A 20,019-nucleotide genomic window follows, 5' to 3' on the forward strand; every position below is an offset into this window, starting at 1 on the left:
ATCACTTTTCGCACTTGGAAGCTCTTCCCCCTCCCCCACTCAATCCCTACACCCGACCTCCCGTTGCAATATAGATCACAGATACACTCTCCCTGCCAAAATGCTAGGCTCGCTCGTTACCAACACTTACTGTAAATAATTAATGCACAAGCCTCCCCCTGGAGGGGAAAGTGATCTAGTGGCGAGGCCAGTCACAACCTTCTCCCCAACAACTATCTCACTGTGGGCCAGAGAACCTGATGAGAGGCAAAAAAGCTCAATACTGTAACTCGATCTACCTGTACTTTGTCCACGATATAACAATGAACCCAAAATTCACTCACAAGTTACCTCCTATACTACACACAGACACATACAAATCTGCACTGAAAGTACATTATTAAAGTTGCAAAGTCAAGCACTCAAAAGTCAGGAAATGCCAGGATTAAGGTTACCCATTTAACCAGCACTAGAGGGGGATGGGAAATGCTTTACCAGTGGATTTCACAGATCTTTGCTGACACCAGAGCAATGGTGAGACTCAGGAGTCTTGGGTTCTACTGCAGGTTCTGGAAGGAACACGCTCTAGAGGGTACTGCCACTCCCCCACTAAGACTTGACCCCTTCTGCCCTGTCCCCTCCAACCTGTCCCATTCTTGTCTCTTACCCACGCTGGGCTCCTCATCCCACAGAGCACAGGAGAGACAGGCTCCCTGCTCTCAGTTCTAGTGCCCAGGTCTCACACAGCCTACAGCAGCAATTGCAAGGAAAGTCCGACTCAGCCCTGGGCTACAGCATATCCAGTGCAAATCGACTCTTCTGCAAAGCTAGCTCTGAAGCTCTAGCAAGTCTTTAATGAGCAGGTGCAAGTTGCAATTTTTTGAAAGGCTTATAACTTGACTAAATTTGGGCAGATTTTCCTGGAGGATGGCAAAAGGCACATCCCTGACACTAAGGCCATCTCCCTGCCAAACTTCAAGGCCTTAGATTCATAGATATTTAGGTCAGAAGGGACCATTATGATCATCTAGTCTGACCTCCTGCACAACACAGGCCACAGAATTTCACCCACCCACTCCTGCAAAAAACCTCTCACCTATATCTGTGCTACTGAAGTCCTCAAATTGTAGTTTAAAGACTTCAAGGAGCAGAGAATCCTCCAGCAAGTGACCCGTGCCCCACACTACAGAGGAAGGCGAAAAACCTCCAGGGCCTCTTCCAATCTGCCCTGGAGGAAAATTAGTTCCCGACCCCAAATATGGCGATCAGCTAAACCCTGAGCATATGGGCAAGATTCACCAGCCAGATACTCCAGAAAATTCTTTCCTGGGTAACTCAGATCCCACCCCATCTAACATCCCATCACAGGCCATTAGGCCTATTTACCATGAATATTTAATTACCAAAAGCATGTTATCCCATCATACCATCTCCTCCATAAACTTATTGAGTTTAATCTTAAAGCCAGATAGATCTTTTGCCCCCACTGCTTCCCTTGGAAGGCTATTCCAAAACTTCACTCCTCTGATGGTTAGAAACCTTCATCTAATTTCTAGTCTAAATTTCCTGGTGGCCAGTTTATATCCATTTGTTCTTGTGTCCACATTGGTACTGAGCTTAAATAATTCCTCTCCCTCTCCGGTATTTATCCCTCTGATATATTTACAGAGAGCAATCATATCTCCCCTCAAGCTTCTTTTGGTTAGGCTAAACAAGCCAAGCTCCTTGAGTCTCCTTTCATAAGACAAGTTTTCCATTCCTCGGATCATCCTAGTAGCCCTTCTCTGTACCTGTTCCAGTTTGAATTCATCCTTCTTAAACATGGGAAACCAGAACTGCACACAGTATTCCAGGTGAGGTCTCACCAGTGCCTTGTATAACGGTACTAAAACCTCCTTATCCCTACTGGAAATACCTCTCCTGATGCATCCCAAGACCGCATTGGCTTTTTTCACGGCCATATCACATTGGCAGCTCATAGTCATCCTATGATCAACCAATACTCCAAGGTCCTTTTCCTCCTCCGTTACTTCTAATTGATGCGTCCCTATCTTATAACTAAAATTCTTGTTATTAATCCCTAAATGCATGACCTTACACTTCTCACTATTAAATTTCATCCTATTAGCTCACGAAAGCTTATGCTCAAATAAATTGGTTAGTCTCTAAGGTGCCACAAGTACTCCTTTTCTTTTTGCAAATACAGACTAACACGGCTGTTACTCTGAAACCCATCCTATTACTATTACTCCAGTTTACAAGGTCATCCAGATCCTCCTGTAGGATATCCCTGTCCTTCTTTAAATTGGCAATACCTCCCAGCTTTGTATCATCCACAGACTTTATTAGCACGCTCCCACATTTCGTGCCAAGGTCAGTAATAAAAAGATTAAATAAGATTGGTCCCAAAACCGATCCTTGAGGAACTCCACTGGTAACCTCCCTCCAGCCTGACAGTTCACCTTTCAGTAGGACCCGTTGTAGTCTCCCCTTTAACCAATTTCTTATCCACCTTTCAATTTTCCTATTGATCCCCATCTTATCTAATTTAACTAATAATTCCGCATGTGGCACAGTATCAAATGCCTTACTAAAATCTAGGTAAATTAGATCCACTGCGTTTCCTTTGTCTAAAAAATCTGTTACTTTCTCAAAGAAGGAGATCAGGTTGGTTTGGCACGATCTACTTTTGTAAAACCATGTTGTATTTTGTCCCATTTACCATTGACTTCAATGTCCTTAACTACCTTCTCCTTCAAAATTTTTTCCAAGACCTTGCGTACTACAGATGTTAAACTAACAGGCCTATAATTACCCGGATCACTTTTTTTCCCTTTCTTAAAAACAGGAACTATGTTAGCAATTCTCCAATCATACGGTACAACCCCTGAGTTTACAGATTCATTAAAAATTCTCGCTAATGGGCTTGCAATTTCATATGCCAATTCCTTTAATATTCTTGGATGAAGGTTATCTGGGCCCCCCGATTTAGTCCCATTAAGCTGTTTGAGTTTCGCTTCTACCTCAAATATGGTAATGTCTACCTCCATATCCTCATTCCCATTTGTCATGCTACCATTATCCCCAAGATCCTCTTTAGTCTTATTAAAGACTGAGGCAAAGTATTTGTTTAGATATTGGGCCATGCCTAGATTATCCTTGACCTCCACTCCATCCTCAGTGTTTAGCGGTCCCACCTCTTCTTTCTTTGTTTTCTTCTTATTTATATGACTATAGAACCTTTTACTATTGGTTTTAATTCCCTTTGCAAGGTCCAACTCTACTTGACTTTTAGCCTGTCTCACTTTATCCCTACATGTTCTGACCTCAATAAGGTAGCTTTCCTTGCTGATCCCTCCCATCTTCCACTCCCTGTATGCTTTCTGCTTTTTCTTAGTCACCTCTCTGAGATGCTTGCTCATCCAGCTTGGTCTACAACTCCTGCCTATGAATTTTTTCCCCTTTCTTGGGATGCAGGCTTCCGATAGCTTCTGCAGCTTTGATTTAAAATAATCCCAGGCCTCTCTACCTTTAGATCTATAAATTCTTCAGTCCAATCCACTTCCCTAACTAATTTCCTTAATTTTTGAAAGTCAGCCCTTCTGAAATCAAAAACCCTAGTCACAGATTTATTTTTGTTAATCCTTCCATTCAGTTTGAACTGAATTAGTTCATGATCACTTGAGCCAAGACTATCTCCTACAACCATTTCTTCTATGAGGTCCTCACTACTCACCAAAACCAAATCTAAAATGGCCTCCCCTCTAGTCGGTTCAGCAACTACTTGATGAAGGAATCCATCAGCTATCGCATCTAGGAAAATCTGAGCCCTATTATTATTACTAGCACTCATCCTCCAGTCTATATCTGGGAAGTTAAAGTCTCCCATGATCACACAGTTTCCATTAGTATTTACTTTATTAAAAACATTAAAGAGGGCTCTATCCGTATCCAAATTAGATCCCGGCGGTCTATAGCACACCCCAAGCACTATCCCAGGGGAGGCTCTAATAGTTTTCTTCCCCAATGTAATTTTTGCCCAGACGGACTCAGTCATATCCATTTCATTGCTTCTTATTTCTTTACATTCTACCTCATCATTGATATACAGTGCTACCCCACCACCTTTACCTTTATTTCGGTCTCTCCTAAACAGCACATACCCTTCAATACCCGTAGTCCAGTCATGACGACTATTCCACCAGGTCTCCGTTATCCCTATAATACCTGGTTTCACTTCCTGCACCAGTAGCTCTAGTTCCTCCATTTTGTTACCTAGGCTCCTCGCATTGGTGTACAAACATCTTAATTTTTGCTGTTTGGCCTCACTCACATTCTGTACCCTATTAGGCACAGTCATTCTACAGCCAGTATAACCTATTAGACTGGTACCCACACTGCCCTTCCTCCTACCCACGGCTGTACCCTTTTTTACTTCGTTTTCTTTCCTCTCAATGCTAAAATCCAGCATGGAGATTACCTGGACATCTCCCAACCATCTCCCCCAAATTCCTAGTTTAAAGCTCTCTTAATCAGTTGTGCCAGCCTCCATCCTAGAAGTCTATTTCCTTCCCTACTCAGATGAAGTCCATCCTGAGAGAACTGTCCTCTGTCCATGAATGCCTCCCAGTGGCCATACATCCCCAAGCCCTCCTTATAGCACCACTGCCTAAGCCATCTGTTGATGGTCATAATCTTGTCACACCTTTGTTGCCCTTCTCTAGGAACAGGCAGAATCCCACTAAAGGTCACCTGAGCCTCGATTTCCTTAAGCATCTTCCCCAGCCTAGCATAGTCTCCCTTAATACTTTCCAGCGAGAATCTAGCCGTATCATTTGTTCCCACAAGAATAATAATTAGGGGATTCTTTCCTGCTCCCTTTAGAATCCTTTTCAACCTCAGGTCTACATCCCGTATCTTAGCACCTGGAAGACAGCACACCCTCCTATTCTCTGGATCAGCTGTGGTTACAGGCCTATCTATTCTTCTCAGTAAAGAGTCCCCAATCACATAGACCTGCCTTTTCCTAGTGACGGTGCTATTCTCCAGTCTATCCCCTGTTCCCCCTGGCTGCAAGTTCTTTCCATTCCTATTCTCCCTTGTAATCCTCTTTAACCCATCCTGTATCCTCCTGGGGCTCATATTTGGTGTAGTCTCCATTGACTCTTCCCCTTTTCCTATAGGGCTAGCCACTCTTCTCTTCTTCCTTGCCCTTCCACTTTCAGTGATTACCTGCTGAATCCCTCACCTTTGTTCAGCCTCTTTTGCACAGTTTAGTCTAACAGACAAAAGCTCCCTAGGGCAGATATTTGCCACTTTTTTGTCCAGCAGGCATCCTGAACTATGGGACTGTATAAATATGTTCACTGGGACAGAAGCACACGTCATCTGGCAGCTGGAGGGTACACACAGGAAGTCATGACTGATGTCAAAGAGACCCAGATGGTTCCTGGCAAAGGAAAGGAGGTTTTCTAAAAAGAGCTGGTTTACCCCTCCAGCTGCACAGAGACCTACTCTTCTCCAGCTTGCAGTCACTCACCTGCATATCTGGGCTGGAGGTAGAAGAGCCTTGCAAATGAGAGTCTCTGCATCTCCCCTGGGGACAGGATGTCATACCTGCAGCAGAGCCAAGAATCAGAACAAGCCACAATTAGCACCAACTTGCTGATGAACCCAACCCTCTGGCAATCGGTAACACCAGAGAATCATGTGATCCACCTTCACTGTCTGCCTCACAGAGCAGTCTCCTGCAGAGGTACACAGCCGCCCCCTGCCACACACACACACACACACCCCGCTCACATGGAGCCAATTCCTTTCCAAGCTTGGCACCCAGAGCTGTCAGATTCAGAGCTTAGGGGTGGCTCTGCAGCCCCAGGGATCTCAGATTGCTTTGGGAGCAGATGTGCCTATGTGGGACTATCAGACTCAGATGTTGGGGGCAGGGATGCCGGAACAGACACTCAGTGCTAAGATGACATCTTTGCTCCAAAATACCATTCCCTTACCCCTGTGCGGCTGGATGCAGAGGATATTCCCCTCATAACTCAGGTCAGCTCTGTGTGACTGCCCCGCACTCACTTCCACTAACCAGGAAATCTACACAAACCTAGCCTCAGACACTGCACCAGCCTTACCAGTTCCAATCCACCTGCTGGTCCAGACCCCCTGTGCGCACCAACAAATCAGACTGCAAACGACACAGGAAAAGAGACTAATGAAAATCTGAGCACGTCCCCGGCTCTGACCAACAGCCTCCCACGGCAGATACAGTCCTGAATAGAACCACCCCTTTCCTCCCCAGTGCTGTCCTCAATAACCCCTTTCCATCCTTCTCCCAAAGTCAGCTCCCCCACAAACGTGCCTCCTGATTTCACCTTCCCATGACATCCCTTCTCCCACCCCGGTGTCACTCCTGCCTTTGATACGTTCCCACCTCCTCACCGGTGTCACACCTTCCACAGCAATACTCCTCCTCTGCTGAGCCTAGTGGGAGGTAGGTAACAGATAACACCCTGTCCAGGTAACAGATAACCCCTGCACATGACACTCAGCACTGTACTGCCCTGCCGGGAGAGGTAGGAGAGCAGTGCCCTCAGTGATAGAGCAGGCCCATTATGCTGTTGTCAGCTCCCTTAGCAACTCACCAGCCCAGCCAGCTCCAGGAAATGCAGGATCCTCTCATCATCTGCAGACCCTAGAACACAAAGAGCATCATCACCACATCCAGGACAACACTTCTGTGGGATCACCAAGGATGGGCCAATGGGCCCAAATCTCCCACTGCTTCCCATGAGAGTTTCTGGTTGCTTGTTTATTTTTCAACTAAGTCATTTAAAGTCTAACTTTTGACTGTCTGAACCACTGAAAGCTGCAGATTTCACACTCCACCGTTCGGCCCAAGGCTAATCCTCAAGTGGCTCCTACAGGCCCACCACATGCAGGGGAGGTTAAACACCAACATCCAGGAGCAGCACCATGAACAAAGCAGACTTCTAGGCAGCACATTTCAGAGCTATATCTAGCACCTGGGTCAGTGGAGAGCAAGGGAGGAGAAACACAGGGACCAAGGGTTCAGTAGTTCTGACTGTGCCCAACTGCAACAGAAACATGCCTTAAGCAAGACTGCCTAAAAGCTCTAAACCCTCATATTGCAAACCGGGGAATCCCAGGAGTCAGAACACAGGCACCAACAAATGGGGAGTTCTGGGAGAGGAACAAGAAGTTCCAACAAATGCAGGGACAATATCAGAGCTAAAACAAGCCAGCCAGCTGAAATCTAAAATAGACACGTGAGCTGATCTGGAAGCTAAACAGAAGGGCCATGTACCTACCAAGTGCCTCTCTGAAGTGAAGTTAGCCTTTGCCACCTTGACATTAGGCGACTCCAATGCACTCTACATCTGGAAGCAGAATGTAGTTGCCAGCTTATTGGGCATCACTTCCCTCAGACAACATTACACTGGAGCTCTGCAGTCTGCACTGGCTTCCAGTCAGACTCCAGTCTGGTTATAACTGATAGAGTCCTACTAGGCTTGACTCCTGGCTACACTGGTCACGGGGTGTGCTTTGGCGGGGGAGCATGGGAAAGATTCTCTTTCCCTCCCACAGGATACCACCCACAGCAGGGCCTGACTATGGAACACACTTCCTAGGGGTCTGACAGAACCAGGATTCATTTGCCTTCAGGACATAATGCAAAGTCCAGCTATTTTCTCAGGTTCTTTGTGAGGGGTAGGTTTATTTAGAATAGGCTCTGTAGGCAGGCTCTACACTCTGTGAAGCAGTCATAAAACACACTAAAAGTTACAAGAAATGACTGTCCAGCCCTCCTTGGTACAGCAATAAATACCCACCATCCAGCAGGAGGATAACACAATAAATCTAGGAGTGGGAGCAGCCAGTCATGAGTTGTGCAATAAAGAGTGGTTACACTGGACAAGTAGCCCTGTGGTCTCGGTAAACTTTGGATGGGCAGGTTTTTTTAAGCTTCGGTTTTGTATATTTAATGTTTTTTTGTTTTTTAAACAAACACCTACATCTGCTGGGAAAAGTGCTTTCAGAAATTTAACTCAATATATATTTACCATGACAACAAGACATAATTTGGTTCAGAAGGGGGCTGGTGATGAAATATGTTGGGTAACATTACAAAGAACAAAGGAGTGTCATGGGCAACTAGTACAGCACCGAGAGAAAATCCACAGCACCCTGAATCCACTGATTCTGGTCTCACGGGGCAGTTCCACTCCTAAGATACCCTTCATGGACCTACTTCTTACTGGTCAGAAGGTGAAGACTCAGTGTTTGACTAATTCAGAATCTGGGAGAATTCAGAAGTGTAGTAAGGGTGATTTGAGTACTTCCTCTCCACACACACGTATGGAAATCAGCAGGGAATCCGAGAAGATTCCGTACATAAGTAGCAATGAACAAGGGACAAGCAGCAGCCAATGTGGCTTCACAAAAGCGAATCCTCCTCCCGGAAGTGTATGGAGAGCATGGAGCTGAACTACAGACACAGATAAGGCTTTCAAGGAAATGCTAAGGGCAGCAGAAACAGAACGAGTTAGTGCTGCTAACATACGGACAGGCACGGAGATGCTGAGCTAGAAAAAACCATGTGCCAGTGGGCTGTGTAGGGGGGCAGGTGCAGCCAGTAATCACTTAATAGCTGCTTCAATTAATTTCCACTCACCTGAAACTGGATAAATCTTCTTCAGAGGATAAATCACCTGGTTGAACAAACCAAACACAGACCCATGTCAGAGGAAGCTGGACATGGAGTTCATCACAGCCACACGCTGGGCCCAGAACTCAGACGCGAGGAGATGAGCTGTCACCAGTCCATTCTCCTATGAGCTTTTATGCAGCCCACAATTTCATAGCACTGGGGTTGCTTGTCCCGTCCCATCTGCTCCGAGTGCAACTAGGGACTGGGACTGTCACTTTGTGCAGCCAGCCTGTGGGACCCCTGCACCAAACAGACTCACCTGCTCTCGCAGGGTTCCATCTGTGAAGAAAGGTCTCTGTGGCAGGAACACCACCCCATGGGGACCAAAGCAGCTCAGCATGTGGATGTTCCCTGCATAGATCCGAGAGAGAGAGAGAGAGAGACACACCAATTCACAAGCTTACCTTCTAGCCCTTTCCCGGTGCACAGGCCTGCATTAGTGAGATCCAAGCACTAGGTAATGATCACGCTTCCATGGATCAGAGGTCAGGTGCTCAGCAGAGTGCACGGATGAGAAGTTCACACCACAGCACACGGGAGAGGGGACAGCTTGAATGCACCAGTGACAGCACTCACAAGGCCCTAACTTGCCACTCGTGGCTCAAGTTCCACCCACCAGCCTCTCTGGGGCAGCATCAGCTCCTGCCCCCCATTTCATGGGATGAGGTTTTGGAGAAGTCACCGTCCTTACCCCGTGTGCTCTCCCAGAGGCCACCAAGGACCCTCAGGAGTGACGTCTTCCCCGTGCCAGTGTTCCCCACGATCAGCAGATTGTTCCCTTGGGAAATCCGTAGGTCGAGGTCCTTGATGAGCAGCTTGTCCGAGGATGGAACCGAGAGAGACACTCGCTCCAGAAGGAAGGCTGTCTCCCCCAGCACACTCTGCTCTCCAAGACCACTGGAGCCCAGCCACCAAAGCAGAAGGAGAAGAAAAGAACCAAGGGTAAGTGATTGAGCCTCGTGGTGGTGAGGAGCAGATGTCTTTCAAATGACATGCCTCCCCTAATGTCATATTTAGGGCCTAGATATCATGGCGACTGGTGCCAACAGAAAAAAACTCAACAGATTCCAGCCTTCTGAGTTAGAAAGCACCAGTTACTGGGGTACCAAGGTGTCATTTATACCAGCTATGCCGTGAAATAGTGGGCTAATCAGTGACCCAGCACAAAAGCACAGCACAGACCACACAAGCCACCGGCCTGCAGCAGGAGCTGTGGCAAAGGGTAACACCGAAATGTGATCTCCAGTTCCCCCTTGTGGAAACGTTGCCATAACAGTTGCCAGCTCTGGAAGGCTGTACTGGGAATAGACAGCCCCCATGGATGGTCTACACTGGAAAAAAAACCAAAAAGACCATGCCAGCAGGTCTCAGAGCCTGGGTCAGCTGATTCAGGGCTCGTGCTACAGGGCTAACAATAGCAGTGTAGACGTTACCGCTTGTGCTGGAGTTCAGGCTCTGAAACCTGGCGCGGGGGGTGGGTTTTCAAGCACAAGTGGGAAAGTCTACGCTGCTACTGTTAGCCCTGTAGCACAAGGCCAAGGACCCAGGCTCTGGGATTCGCTGCCACAGGGTTTTCATTGCAGTGTAGACATACCTTATGAGGCCCTTTCATGGGGGGGCAACACTTCAATCCAGAATTAAACAGTGATTCAAGCTAGAAAACAACCTGTAAGGAATCAGCTACTTATTGATAGACAGGTCAAGAGATGGACAGAGAGTGGATGATTCATTCATAACTTTTTAAAACACACGCACCCTCCTATGAATAAGAGGCCTAGATCCCACTGTCTCCCTCTCCCCTCACTCATCTATCTAGAGCAGGGGGTTCTCAAACAGTGGGTTGGGACTCCTCAGAGGGCGATGAGGTTATTACATGGGGGGTTGCGAGCAGTCAGCCTCCACCCCAAACCCTGCTTTGCCTCCAGCATTTATAATGGTGTTAAATATATAAAAAAGTGTTTTTAATGTATAAGAGGGGGTCGCACTCAGAGGCTTGCTGTGTGAAAGGGGTCACCAATACAAAAGTCTGAGAACCCTTGATCTAGAGCGTACGCTCTCTGAGGTAGAGACTGTTTTTGTAGATGTTTGTCCAGCCCCCAGCACAAGGGGGCCCAGATCCTGTGGGGGGCCACGGCTGCTATTACGTAAGTTATACTCAGTGGGGCTCCCAGACCCAATCTTCTCAGACTGCAAGTCAGAAACTGTCAGACTGCAGGAACCAAACTACTCATTCTGCTTCACGCCTCACTGCCCACAATGGGAGCTGCACTCTGAGCTCAGCTACAACAATCCCGATGCATGAGGCGAACCCATCCCTCTCCTCGACAACCTGCTCAGGACCAGGAACCCAGCAGGAAGGAATCGGGGAGCACAGGTACAGTAGAAATGGCGGGAACGGAAAGAAGTAACTTTGCCGGCCAGAGGCATCTGATGGTTAGAGGCCAAGGCCAGGATTTTCAGACTTTGGGGCTTGCAGTCCTCATCCGTTAAAGGCAGGCCACTTTTATTCAGGCCTGCTTTTAGACTTCTAGGTTTGGAAAGGTTGGCCCACACCCCGAACATACCGTCAGATCCCCACCCCTCCAAGCACTGGTTCCAATTCCACAGATGGAAGGAACACATTCCAAAGCATAGAAACACCCCCAAATGCAGGGGCTGTCCATGTCTGACAGGATGTGATGATCTGGGACAATAGCAAGAAGGAAAATGCTGAAAGAGAGCCCCACGTGGACGGATACAGTGAGGAACTGGAGGGAGCCTGAAATTGGCCAAAGCCCTGGAGAACACATTATCAGGAACAATCCCACTAGCTGCTTGGGTCGGGGCAGACTAGATAGAGCTTCTCTCTCTCTCGACTTATTTACTATTTTCACTATGGTCGTGCCCTGAAATCCTGGTTGGGATCAGAACCCCGCCGTACTGGGTGCTGCGTGTGCACGCACATGAAGACATGCTCCCTGCCCCAAACAGCTTATAAAACTAATATGAAACAAGATGTGACAGGTGAATGTGACAGTTGGAGGGGAGTGGAGGCAGCCAGTAACAGATCGTATGATCATATGATTACGAATACATTGGCATTAGGGAGGCTCAACTTGCTGGCCTCAAAAGGATTTTTCACAAACACCTGGCTACCAGCACCTGCCTCTTATTGAGCTGGTTGATTTCCAAGGCTGCAGATTCCTTGATTTTCCAGTGACATGAACATACCTCCCTGCCTCAGGGAGATCTGGGGACATGCCTAGTGGTTGTTTAATCTGTGCCTATTCCTCAGACACAAAGGATGCAGACCTCTGCTCCTCGTAATAGCACCCCCGGGGGAATTCAAGGGAGAAGGACCCTAGGCTGCAGTGTTTGGAAGAAACCCTATTTTACCATCCCAGAGGCACATCCAAAATACCTGATGAACATGAGAGTTTTCCCCACAGCCTGAAAACCCACCTTCAGACAGTAATTTACCATCCCAAGCTAAGGCTGGCCGCAGATACTCACTTGTCAAAGTCCCAGTTGGTTTTGGCTTCTGATTCACAATCACGGTGTTTCCTGGAGAGAGACAGCAGTGTCTCCTGCAGCTCCCCAATCCTGTAAGACAGGGAGGGTAGCAAGAGGGACAGACGTGACTTTGCAGCCCTCTCCCCACATTCCAGCTCCTGTCCCAACTGGGCTTCTAAACAGATTGTATTTAATATTTGTTTAGCCTGAGCAATGTGCTCGGTGCTGTACAGGACACAGAGCAAGTCCTACCCTGCAGAGCTGCCAGGCTGAACCACTGACAGGACGTCCATCCTGGGGGACTGGAGAGAGGTTAAAAGGAGTTCTCTTTTGTTTTTGAATTACCCAGAGTTCCTAAGCAGCAGGCATCATGCAGTCAGCTTCCATTGCAAGCTACTCACTGGACTAGAAAGCACACGGACACTAGTGGGCTGCGACTAAGGCATATTTTAAAGGAAGAGCTACCCTTCCATTTAGCATCTGGCCTCCTCAGTGGCCTCTGCTGGCAAGGGGATTCCACTCCTAGGCAATCAGCACCCAGGCTCTGGAGAGACGCGCTCCCTGCCAACCTCAGTTCCAAATGGGCCCATGGCAGTGACCTTTGAGTGCGAGCTCTCTAGGGCAAGGGCAGTCTCGCAATAGGTGTATGGACGGACCATGCCTAGCACCATCTGGGTTTGGGTCTGTGGGTGCTATCTTCATACTAAGAATGACACCTTGTACAAGCTGACCCCACATTAGCAATCACCCCTTACCAAGGAGCCCTGTCTAGGGTACAAGCTTCCCCACTTCTGCCAGAGCCGCAGACTGGGCTCAGTCCCAGAAGCCTTGCACTGGGGCACCAAGAAGGTTCCCTCTCCTGGAGACAGGCTTAAGGGAGGGCAACTCTCACCTGTGTGTGTAGCCAGCCACGTCAGACAAGATGGCAGAGAGATCGATGAGCTGGCTGAAGCAGCTGATCAGGTAAATGGAGACAAAGGCATTCTGCCGGAGAAGCACACACCGGGAGAAGAGTTAGCACAGAGATGGAGCAGCAGCGCCCAGGCGGCTGTACCTGCCCTCACAGCCAGCAAGCTAGAAGCAATGGATGCCATATGCTCAGCTAGGGGCAGCCATCACAGTTGGACATGTGCAGTTGCTCAGACTCCAGGAGAGCGGTGACCCAACAGAGGGACGAACCACAGAGAAAGCGGCATCAGACAAGAGACATAACAGGGCTCACCTGCACCAGCCTGTAGACTGACCCTGGAGAGACCCCTCTGGGTGTCTGCTAGGAGCTGCCCTTTCTCACTCCCCACAGCCATTGAGTGAACTGCCTCCCATAAGGCCACCCCTGAAGGGAACACGATCAGCCCACTACAAACACAATAACTGGCCAGGGGGCCTGGTGGTAGGACTTGGGGAGGAGAGGGCACCAGGACTCATTCCCCACAAGAATCCCCACTGGCCTGAACACTCCCTAGAGCCCTGGACGAGCACCTCACACTAATGCCTTAGGAATCCCAGCCAGTAGGGAGCTCCTCTCAGTACTCCAAGGGTTAAAGCCTCTAACAGCTTTAAGCAAAAGAGGAACAACCAGAAGAACCACCAGGAATTCTAAACAAACAGGCTGCAGCTGTTCAGTTAGCACGTCCACAAGTCCTGCCAAGCTGCACTGTGACTCCTGCCAGCACTGGGGTCGGTGTCCTCTCCCTGGTGGCACGCTGACCACTCCCCCTGCACTGGAAGTGGTCTGCTACTCTCAGATGCATGTCTCTGCTACACAGCCTGGAATGCTAAGCTGGCTGTTTTTAGATCTGCATTACTAGTCTTGGGCTGTTTTCGTTTAGCTGGGAACCAGTCAGATTTGGAGGCCCCTCCCTAGGGGCCTAGTGAGGCAACAAAAGCAGGAGAGAGATCAGCCTTCTAGACAGAGCAGTTCCATGAAGACAGGGGCTTTTAGAGCCAAGAATCTGGTTTGTGGACAGGCTGGTTCCATGAGCAGCCAGCTGCTGCAGTCTCTCTTCAGTCAGCAGAAGCAGTGGGCTTGGCAGTGCTGCATGGGCCCAGCCCTGCGCCGATGCCTTGTGCGGTCTCATCAGTATGTAACCTTTCATTTAAAACAGGAGGGCCTGATCCTGTAAATGCCTGTGCGTGTGATTAGCTTTCCACACGTGAGTGCATCGAATCAATCACATACCTAAGAGTTTGCAGGCACAGGGCCTACGTTTCTAGCCCTATGTTGGCAAAGAATGTCCTGAACGTGACTCAGTGAAGTCAGCCATCCCTAGCGAGGGGCAGTCACCCCCTCAACCTTCAGCACCGCCTCTTGCGGCGCTCTGCTCTCAATACCAGCCACCCCTTCCTCTGGAGCCCAGCCCTGCACAGCACATCGCTGTCTTCGGACTTAGCACCAGACCCTCAGGATTGGGTCAGCCTGTGCTAGGTCACACCCCCTGGCCTAGTGTCCTGCAGGGTGCAAGGGGAAGAAACACAGTAGAGGGGACACGTGCTGAACTCACCTTGCTGACCAGAGCGCTCAGCTGTGCTGGATCCAGGTCGCCACAGACACCACTAAAGATGGGAATGGCAATCACCACGTAACTCAGAATGCTGCCCAGATAGTCAAAGGTGTTGATCCCAACTGGATATAAGCACATTGGCAGAAGTTAATGAGCAGGGAGCACCCTCTGTCCCAGGCAAACCCAAGCCCAATTTCTGGGGCCAAACACAGAACTAGTCCCCCCCATTTACACGCCTCACACTGCACCTCAGGGGCCAAGACAAAAGACAGCAAAAGACCCACATCACAGAGATGAAACCTGTTGGCATGAAGCTCCCCCAGCCAGGACACCAAAGTGGAGAAAAAGCCATCCAGATACCACCACCCACACAGCTAGAGTACCTTAGACAGGGCAAAATCCACCTAGCCTACTTGTTTCCAAATGTCAGAGCACCCGCTGCCTCTTAGAAACATGGGGAAGCAAAGTGGCCAGCCAAGCCAGGACGCAGGAAGGAATATCCGGGGATCTGGCTGGGGCAGGAAGCCTACATCACTGACCTTCCTAAGGAACACAGGAAAGGCAGAAACGCTCAAGCGTTCAGAATTCCCACATACGCCACTCCACGATTTGCAGAGCTCTAGATTGTACCCTGAAGGCAAGGCACCCACTTGCCCTTGACTCTAAGCACTAAGGGACTGGCTCAGGTGGGGCTGGAATCAGGATCATAGTCAAGATTTCCGGGCAGCATCAGGGCAAGAGGGACATGGTCTCAGAGCAGCTCCCGTTCACCTCCACCAACCCTTCTTCCTTCTAAGGGCCCAGTTTCCCTGACGCTCTTAGTGTGGATGACTGAAATCCCAAGTGCTGCTGCCACCTGTTCCCCTCAGAGTCTGGATTCCTGCAGAACCCATTTCCTGATTTGGTCCTCCGGCTTTGCCAGTGTCCCCCCACAGCATCAGTGTGACACCCAACATCATTCTCTCCTGGGCTCTCCTCTAGGAAGGCAATGCCGCCTCAGCAAACACCTGAGGTGCCAGTACACCAATAGGTATGGCCTCCTGCAGCCAGGAGCAGCCAGCACTCCTATACGTCTCTGGGGACGCACTCCCCAGGTCTGAGGATTACCCTGATGAAGCTGCCACATGCCCCTGCAAATCAAGGAAATTCTCCACTTACTGTAGAGCCACAGCTCTTTACCCATCAGCTCCCTCTGTGTCTGCAGGAGGCTCTGCAGCCGGCGGTCAGTTCTCATGTGCTCTACCTGCCCAGCTCTGCAAAACAAGACAGTAGCATGCCATGGATCTGCAAAAGCCACCACATGCTGGGTGCACTGTAAACATTGCAGGACTATTGTAGCTATCTGGAGCATGCCCATCACCACAGTATCTGGGCAATGTTATTGTGGTGGCCAGGCACTAAATACCCAGGTGCTGCCTGGTGAATGTGCCTCTGAGGAGTTCCTCGGCTGAGGCAGGTGGCTCTGAGAAAGAATCTGCCAGAGCACCTTGGTATTTCTATTAGACATGGAGGGCAAAAAGGAGGCAAGTGATGACAGCAAGGCCCAATACTGGACTAGGGCACCTGTGGGGCTATTTCATGCACCTGAACAAAGAGCCTTCTGGAATGGATGGACAACACCCTGCAGTGTTCCTCCAGCCAGAAAGGGAAGCAGTGTGGCGAGCTGAGGAAGTGACGTCTAGCCTGTTTACCTGTCCCCTGACCACCAAGATGCCCAGGCCTTAGCCTGGCCACTGTTCCATAACTGTTATCACACTGGAGCAGAAATGGACTGATCACTGGTCTCTTGTGGGTCACTTTGGCTCAGGCCTTCAACATCCTGAGAAGCCAAACCGTGAAGTACTTTACACAGCTAATCCAGGTGAATCTGTGCCCATCAAATTCATGTCCCTGGAACTATCGGTCTAAGACTGGATTTCAAGCCTGGAAGGGGGCTCTCTCCCACCCCAGCTTTAGTAGCTGCTGATATAGTTGCAGTCATTGCTGACTCTTAGATCAGCACCACTCTGACTGCACCCTGGGAGCCTAGATCCTTGCACCAGAGAGCTCCATTTACACACCAAACCACCTGGGCTGAGGTCTGCAACAGCTACTTCCACTCATTCACAAAGTTTACACCACCCTCAGGTGACAAAAAGCAGAAAAAGATAAAATGTTTAGTATTCAAACGCAGGCTGTGTCCACGCTGAATTTCTACCAACTCTAGTCCCCTCAGAGCAGCGCATGGGGCTAGCCCCAGAGCAGCTGCCAGTGTAGGTCCAGTGCAGGTGCTTTTGCCACCAAATTGTCCAACTCTGCTCTCACCACGCCTAGATGATACAGCAGTGAAGATACTGGTCCCCAGCTCCCATTATTGTTAGCACCACATGGGCACAGACCGATGGAGGGAGAACCGCTACAGGTGCTCAATCAGATCAGGCCAGTGAGCCACATACACAGTGGAGGCAGGGAGGGCTGGAGAACGGGGCAGCCCCCAGTATCCCCCAGTGATAAGATTCCATAGTGCTAAGGCTAGGTGGTGAGGGGAACATGGACCTTCATTGCCCACAGCCAGGCACTCCACTCCAGACTTAATCAAGCTGGGGGCCCTCAGGCATCAGGGTTCTAGCAAATCGGATGCAACATCTTTAGTAATGATCTGGTTCAGGGGGGTAAAGAGCATGCTAATGATGTCCACAAGAAGAACACCACTGGGAGACATTACAGACACCATACAGCACTGGTCCCACCTGGGAGCGCACACTCAGTTCTAGGCACCTCAGTAGTAGCAGACATTGACAGAGTGGATGCAGTTCACAGAAGATCAACAAGGTGATTAGAGGGACTGAGCTAGAAGGATAGAGAGAGAAAGAACTAAAGTCTGTTTAGCTGGGCTGACAACAAAGGGGAAACAGGAGAGAGTAGTGGGATGAAATTAGGAAAAGGGAACCTTAGAACAGATCTCAGAAGAGGATCTTAACAAGATAGGATGAGGCCCTTGAACAGTCTCCCAGAGTAGTAGAAGAGGCCCCAGCCTGATGCACCAGAAAATGGTGCCATAGGATAAACGTAGGCCATAGGATAATCCGAAACTGGACCCTGAGGAGGGGGGAGAGGGCAAAAGGTTGTTCCCCTCCAACTCCTAGGATTTTAATGCACCTGAGTTATTTATTGACCGCTGCCAGCAGGTGTTGAGCAGAACCCAAAGGAAGGCACTGTGGCACAGTCACAGGTCTAAGAAACTCTCCTACAGGCACTTTTTCTTAAAGGAAAGGTAGGACCCAGCACAGGCCCTGTACTTGGATCATAGTGGGATCATAGCAGAGCAGCAAGTTAGAGAATTGGTACCAAGCACAGGGGGCAGGGACAAGAGCTTTTAAACAAAAAGGACAGGACAAGGCAGTGCAAGCAACAGGATAGGTCCCTTCCCTTACTGTTCTGGAACGCGTGAACTGAGCAGTTATTCTAGGAGCTGGGAGGATCCACGAGAAGAGATGAGAAGAAACAGGTTAATCCATCATTTACCTGTAGAAAGCAGCTGGCTCTGCATTTACACGAATCTGCATGTGCTTGAACCTGCACAACGCAAACCAAAACGTGAGATGCAACCACCCCACAGGATAAACAATGAACATCCCTGCAACAGAAAAATCCATTCCTGCTCCTGCCATCATGGTGAGTGACCTGACAGATTCTTAGCCCAGGAATGGGCCTGAACATAGGGCCAGGGGCCTTGAGCAAGGTTCAGAAGGGCACTACACTGCCCTATACATAGGTACCATCAGAGCAGGTCAGATCAGTGGTCTAGTTTGGTCTCCTACCTTCTGCACCAATCGCACTGGACCATTGGCATCCCACTCGCTGGGACAGTCCAGTATTCCATATCTTGTTTACTAGCCCAGTATCCGAGATACACTGGATCAGATAAATGAGCCCATCTAATCCGGCATCCACACCTCTGACAGTGATGGATGCTATAGAGGAAGCTGTCAAACCCTTACAATGCACCTGGTCATTGATACAATACCTTTCCACAGTTTATGCCCCAAAGTGTAAGGAGAGATTTAGAAGACCTAGGGTGTGTGTGGGGATTTCAGGCACATCATGAAGGTAAGTGCATGTGTGTGGTGGGAGGAAGAGCAATGCCTCAAGTCTCAGCCACCATCCTTGGTGAACGTGGATCAAGATCCAATTTAACAGAAGCTCCGTGCTCCCTCTACTCCACAGCACCTCACTGCAATTAGCAGCAGCAGCGAGGGATCAGTGGAAAACACTGACAGCTGGACCAACAGAGACCCAGGGGCGCTGTCTCACCAGGTCACACTCTAGTGGCAGGGATGGCTGGGGCTTAGCAGGTTGATTCCAGATGGGTCTCTCTGAGGCTGGGTTCAGTGGGCTGGCTGTGCACTCAAAGGAGCTGAGCAGGCTGATTTGCTTAGTCAGAGGAGCAGGGAGGAGATTAGCCACATCTGGGTCACACACTGAGTGCACTGGACTGGGGGATGACCAGGCTGGCATTAAACAGAGCAATTCCAGAAAGGAAGGGTCAGTGACAGCAAGACTCCGACCACTCACCTGAAATCCCCCTCCAGCTTCTCCTGATGCACCAGTTTCGACACAATGGGACTCATCAGCACCTTGTTAACAACAGTCCCAATGACAAAATACCCAAAGATACTTACTGGGCCCAGCCAGCCAGTGCTAAAGGGGAAGATGGAGAGAGGTTAGTTAGCAAACCCAGGAAAGGCCGCACACTAGACTGGGAGTGCAGTCAGAGCAACACCCACCCCACTATTGCTGGGAACCCTACACATGAACCCCAGTACACTAGGACTAGGAACTCTACCCCCCTCCTGCTCCAGCATAGTCAGAGTCACCCCACCAGATCAGTGCCAGGAATCCCACACCACGTACTAGTGCCAGGCTTCAAATTCCCAACCACTAAGTTCTGAGGACCATAGCACTCCCAGGGATGATATGAAAGCAGCTCTGAGAGGTGCAGTACTCCAATGGGAAGGTGCAGAGATCCTACCTCTGAAAGCACTGATAGGTGTAGTAGCCCAGCGTAAAAGGAGAGATGATGAGTTTACTGGCCATGGAGCTTAGCTGTCTGCAGAACCTCTCCACATCCTGACTGATTCGCTGGTCTCTGCTCGACATAAAACAACACTGACTGTTAAAGCCAAGTATGAAAGCAAGAACAAATCAGAACAAGAGATGATAAAGCCCTGTCAGGACGCACCTAGTTCCTTCCCCCACCACTTCCATCCCACACACTGGGCAGGGCTGTTCCATTGTCTAGTCTCAGGGTTTTGTCCAATCCAGTTTTTGAGG

The 20,019-nt window shown here is 49.4% G+C and overlaps 1 protein-coding gene across 7 annotated transcripts in view; it reads right to left on the reverse strand.

Annotated features, from left to right (window-relative positions):
* ABCD4 (ATP binding cassette subfamily D member 4) overlaps positions 1-20,019 on the reverse strand; it is a 34,459-nt gene that overhangs the window by 4,000 nt on the left and 10,440 nt on the right. For all 7 annotated transcript variants that reach the window (XM_084630971.1, XM_084630973.1, XM_084630972.1 and 4 more), the window contains 13 exons: positions 19,718-19,834; positions 19,261-19,386; positions 18,211-18,261; positions 15,865-15,959; positions 14,707-14,828; positions 13,098-13,189; positions 12,206-12,295; positions 9,405-9,610; positions 8,973-9,064; positions 8,678-8,714; positions 6,627-6,676; positions 6,117-6,169; positions 5,519-5,595 (listed from right to left, as the gene is read on the reverse strand). In XM_084630971.1, coding sequence (XP_084487097.1) covers positions 5,519-5,595; positions 6,117-6,169; positions 6,627-6,676; positions 8,678-8,714; positions 8,973-9,064; positions 9,405-9,610; positions 12,206-12,295; positions 13,098-13,189; positions 14,707-14,828; positions 15,865-15,959; positions 18,211-18,261; positions 19,261-19,386; positions 19,718-19,834 — 1,208 coding nt within the window. The remainder of the gene's footprint in view (positions 1-5,518; positions 5,596-6,116; positions 6,170-6,626; positions 6,677-8,677; positions 8,715-8,972; positions 9,065-9,404; positions 9,611-12,205; positions 12,296-13,097; positions 13,190-14,706; positions 14,829-15,864; positions 15,960-18,210; positions 18,262-19,260; positions 19,387-19,717; positions 19,835-20,019) is intronic.

This window comes from Lepidochelys olivacea (genome assembly GCF_965140295.1).
Source record: "Lepidochelys olivacea isolate rLepOli2 genome assembly, chromosome: 6".
In the NCBI taxonomy this organism is placed as follows: domain Eukaryota; kingdom Metazoa; phylum Chordata; order Testudines; family Cheloniidae; genus Lepidochelys; species Lepidochelys olivacea.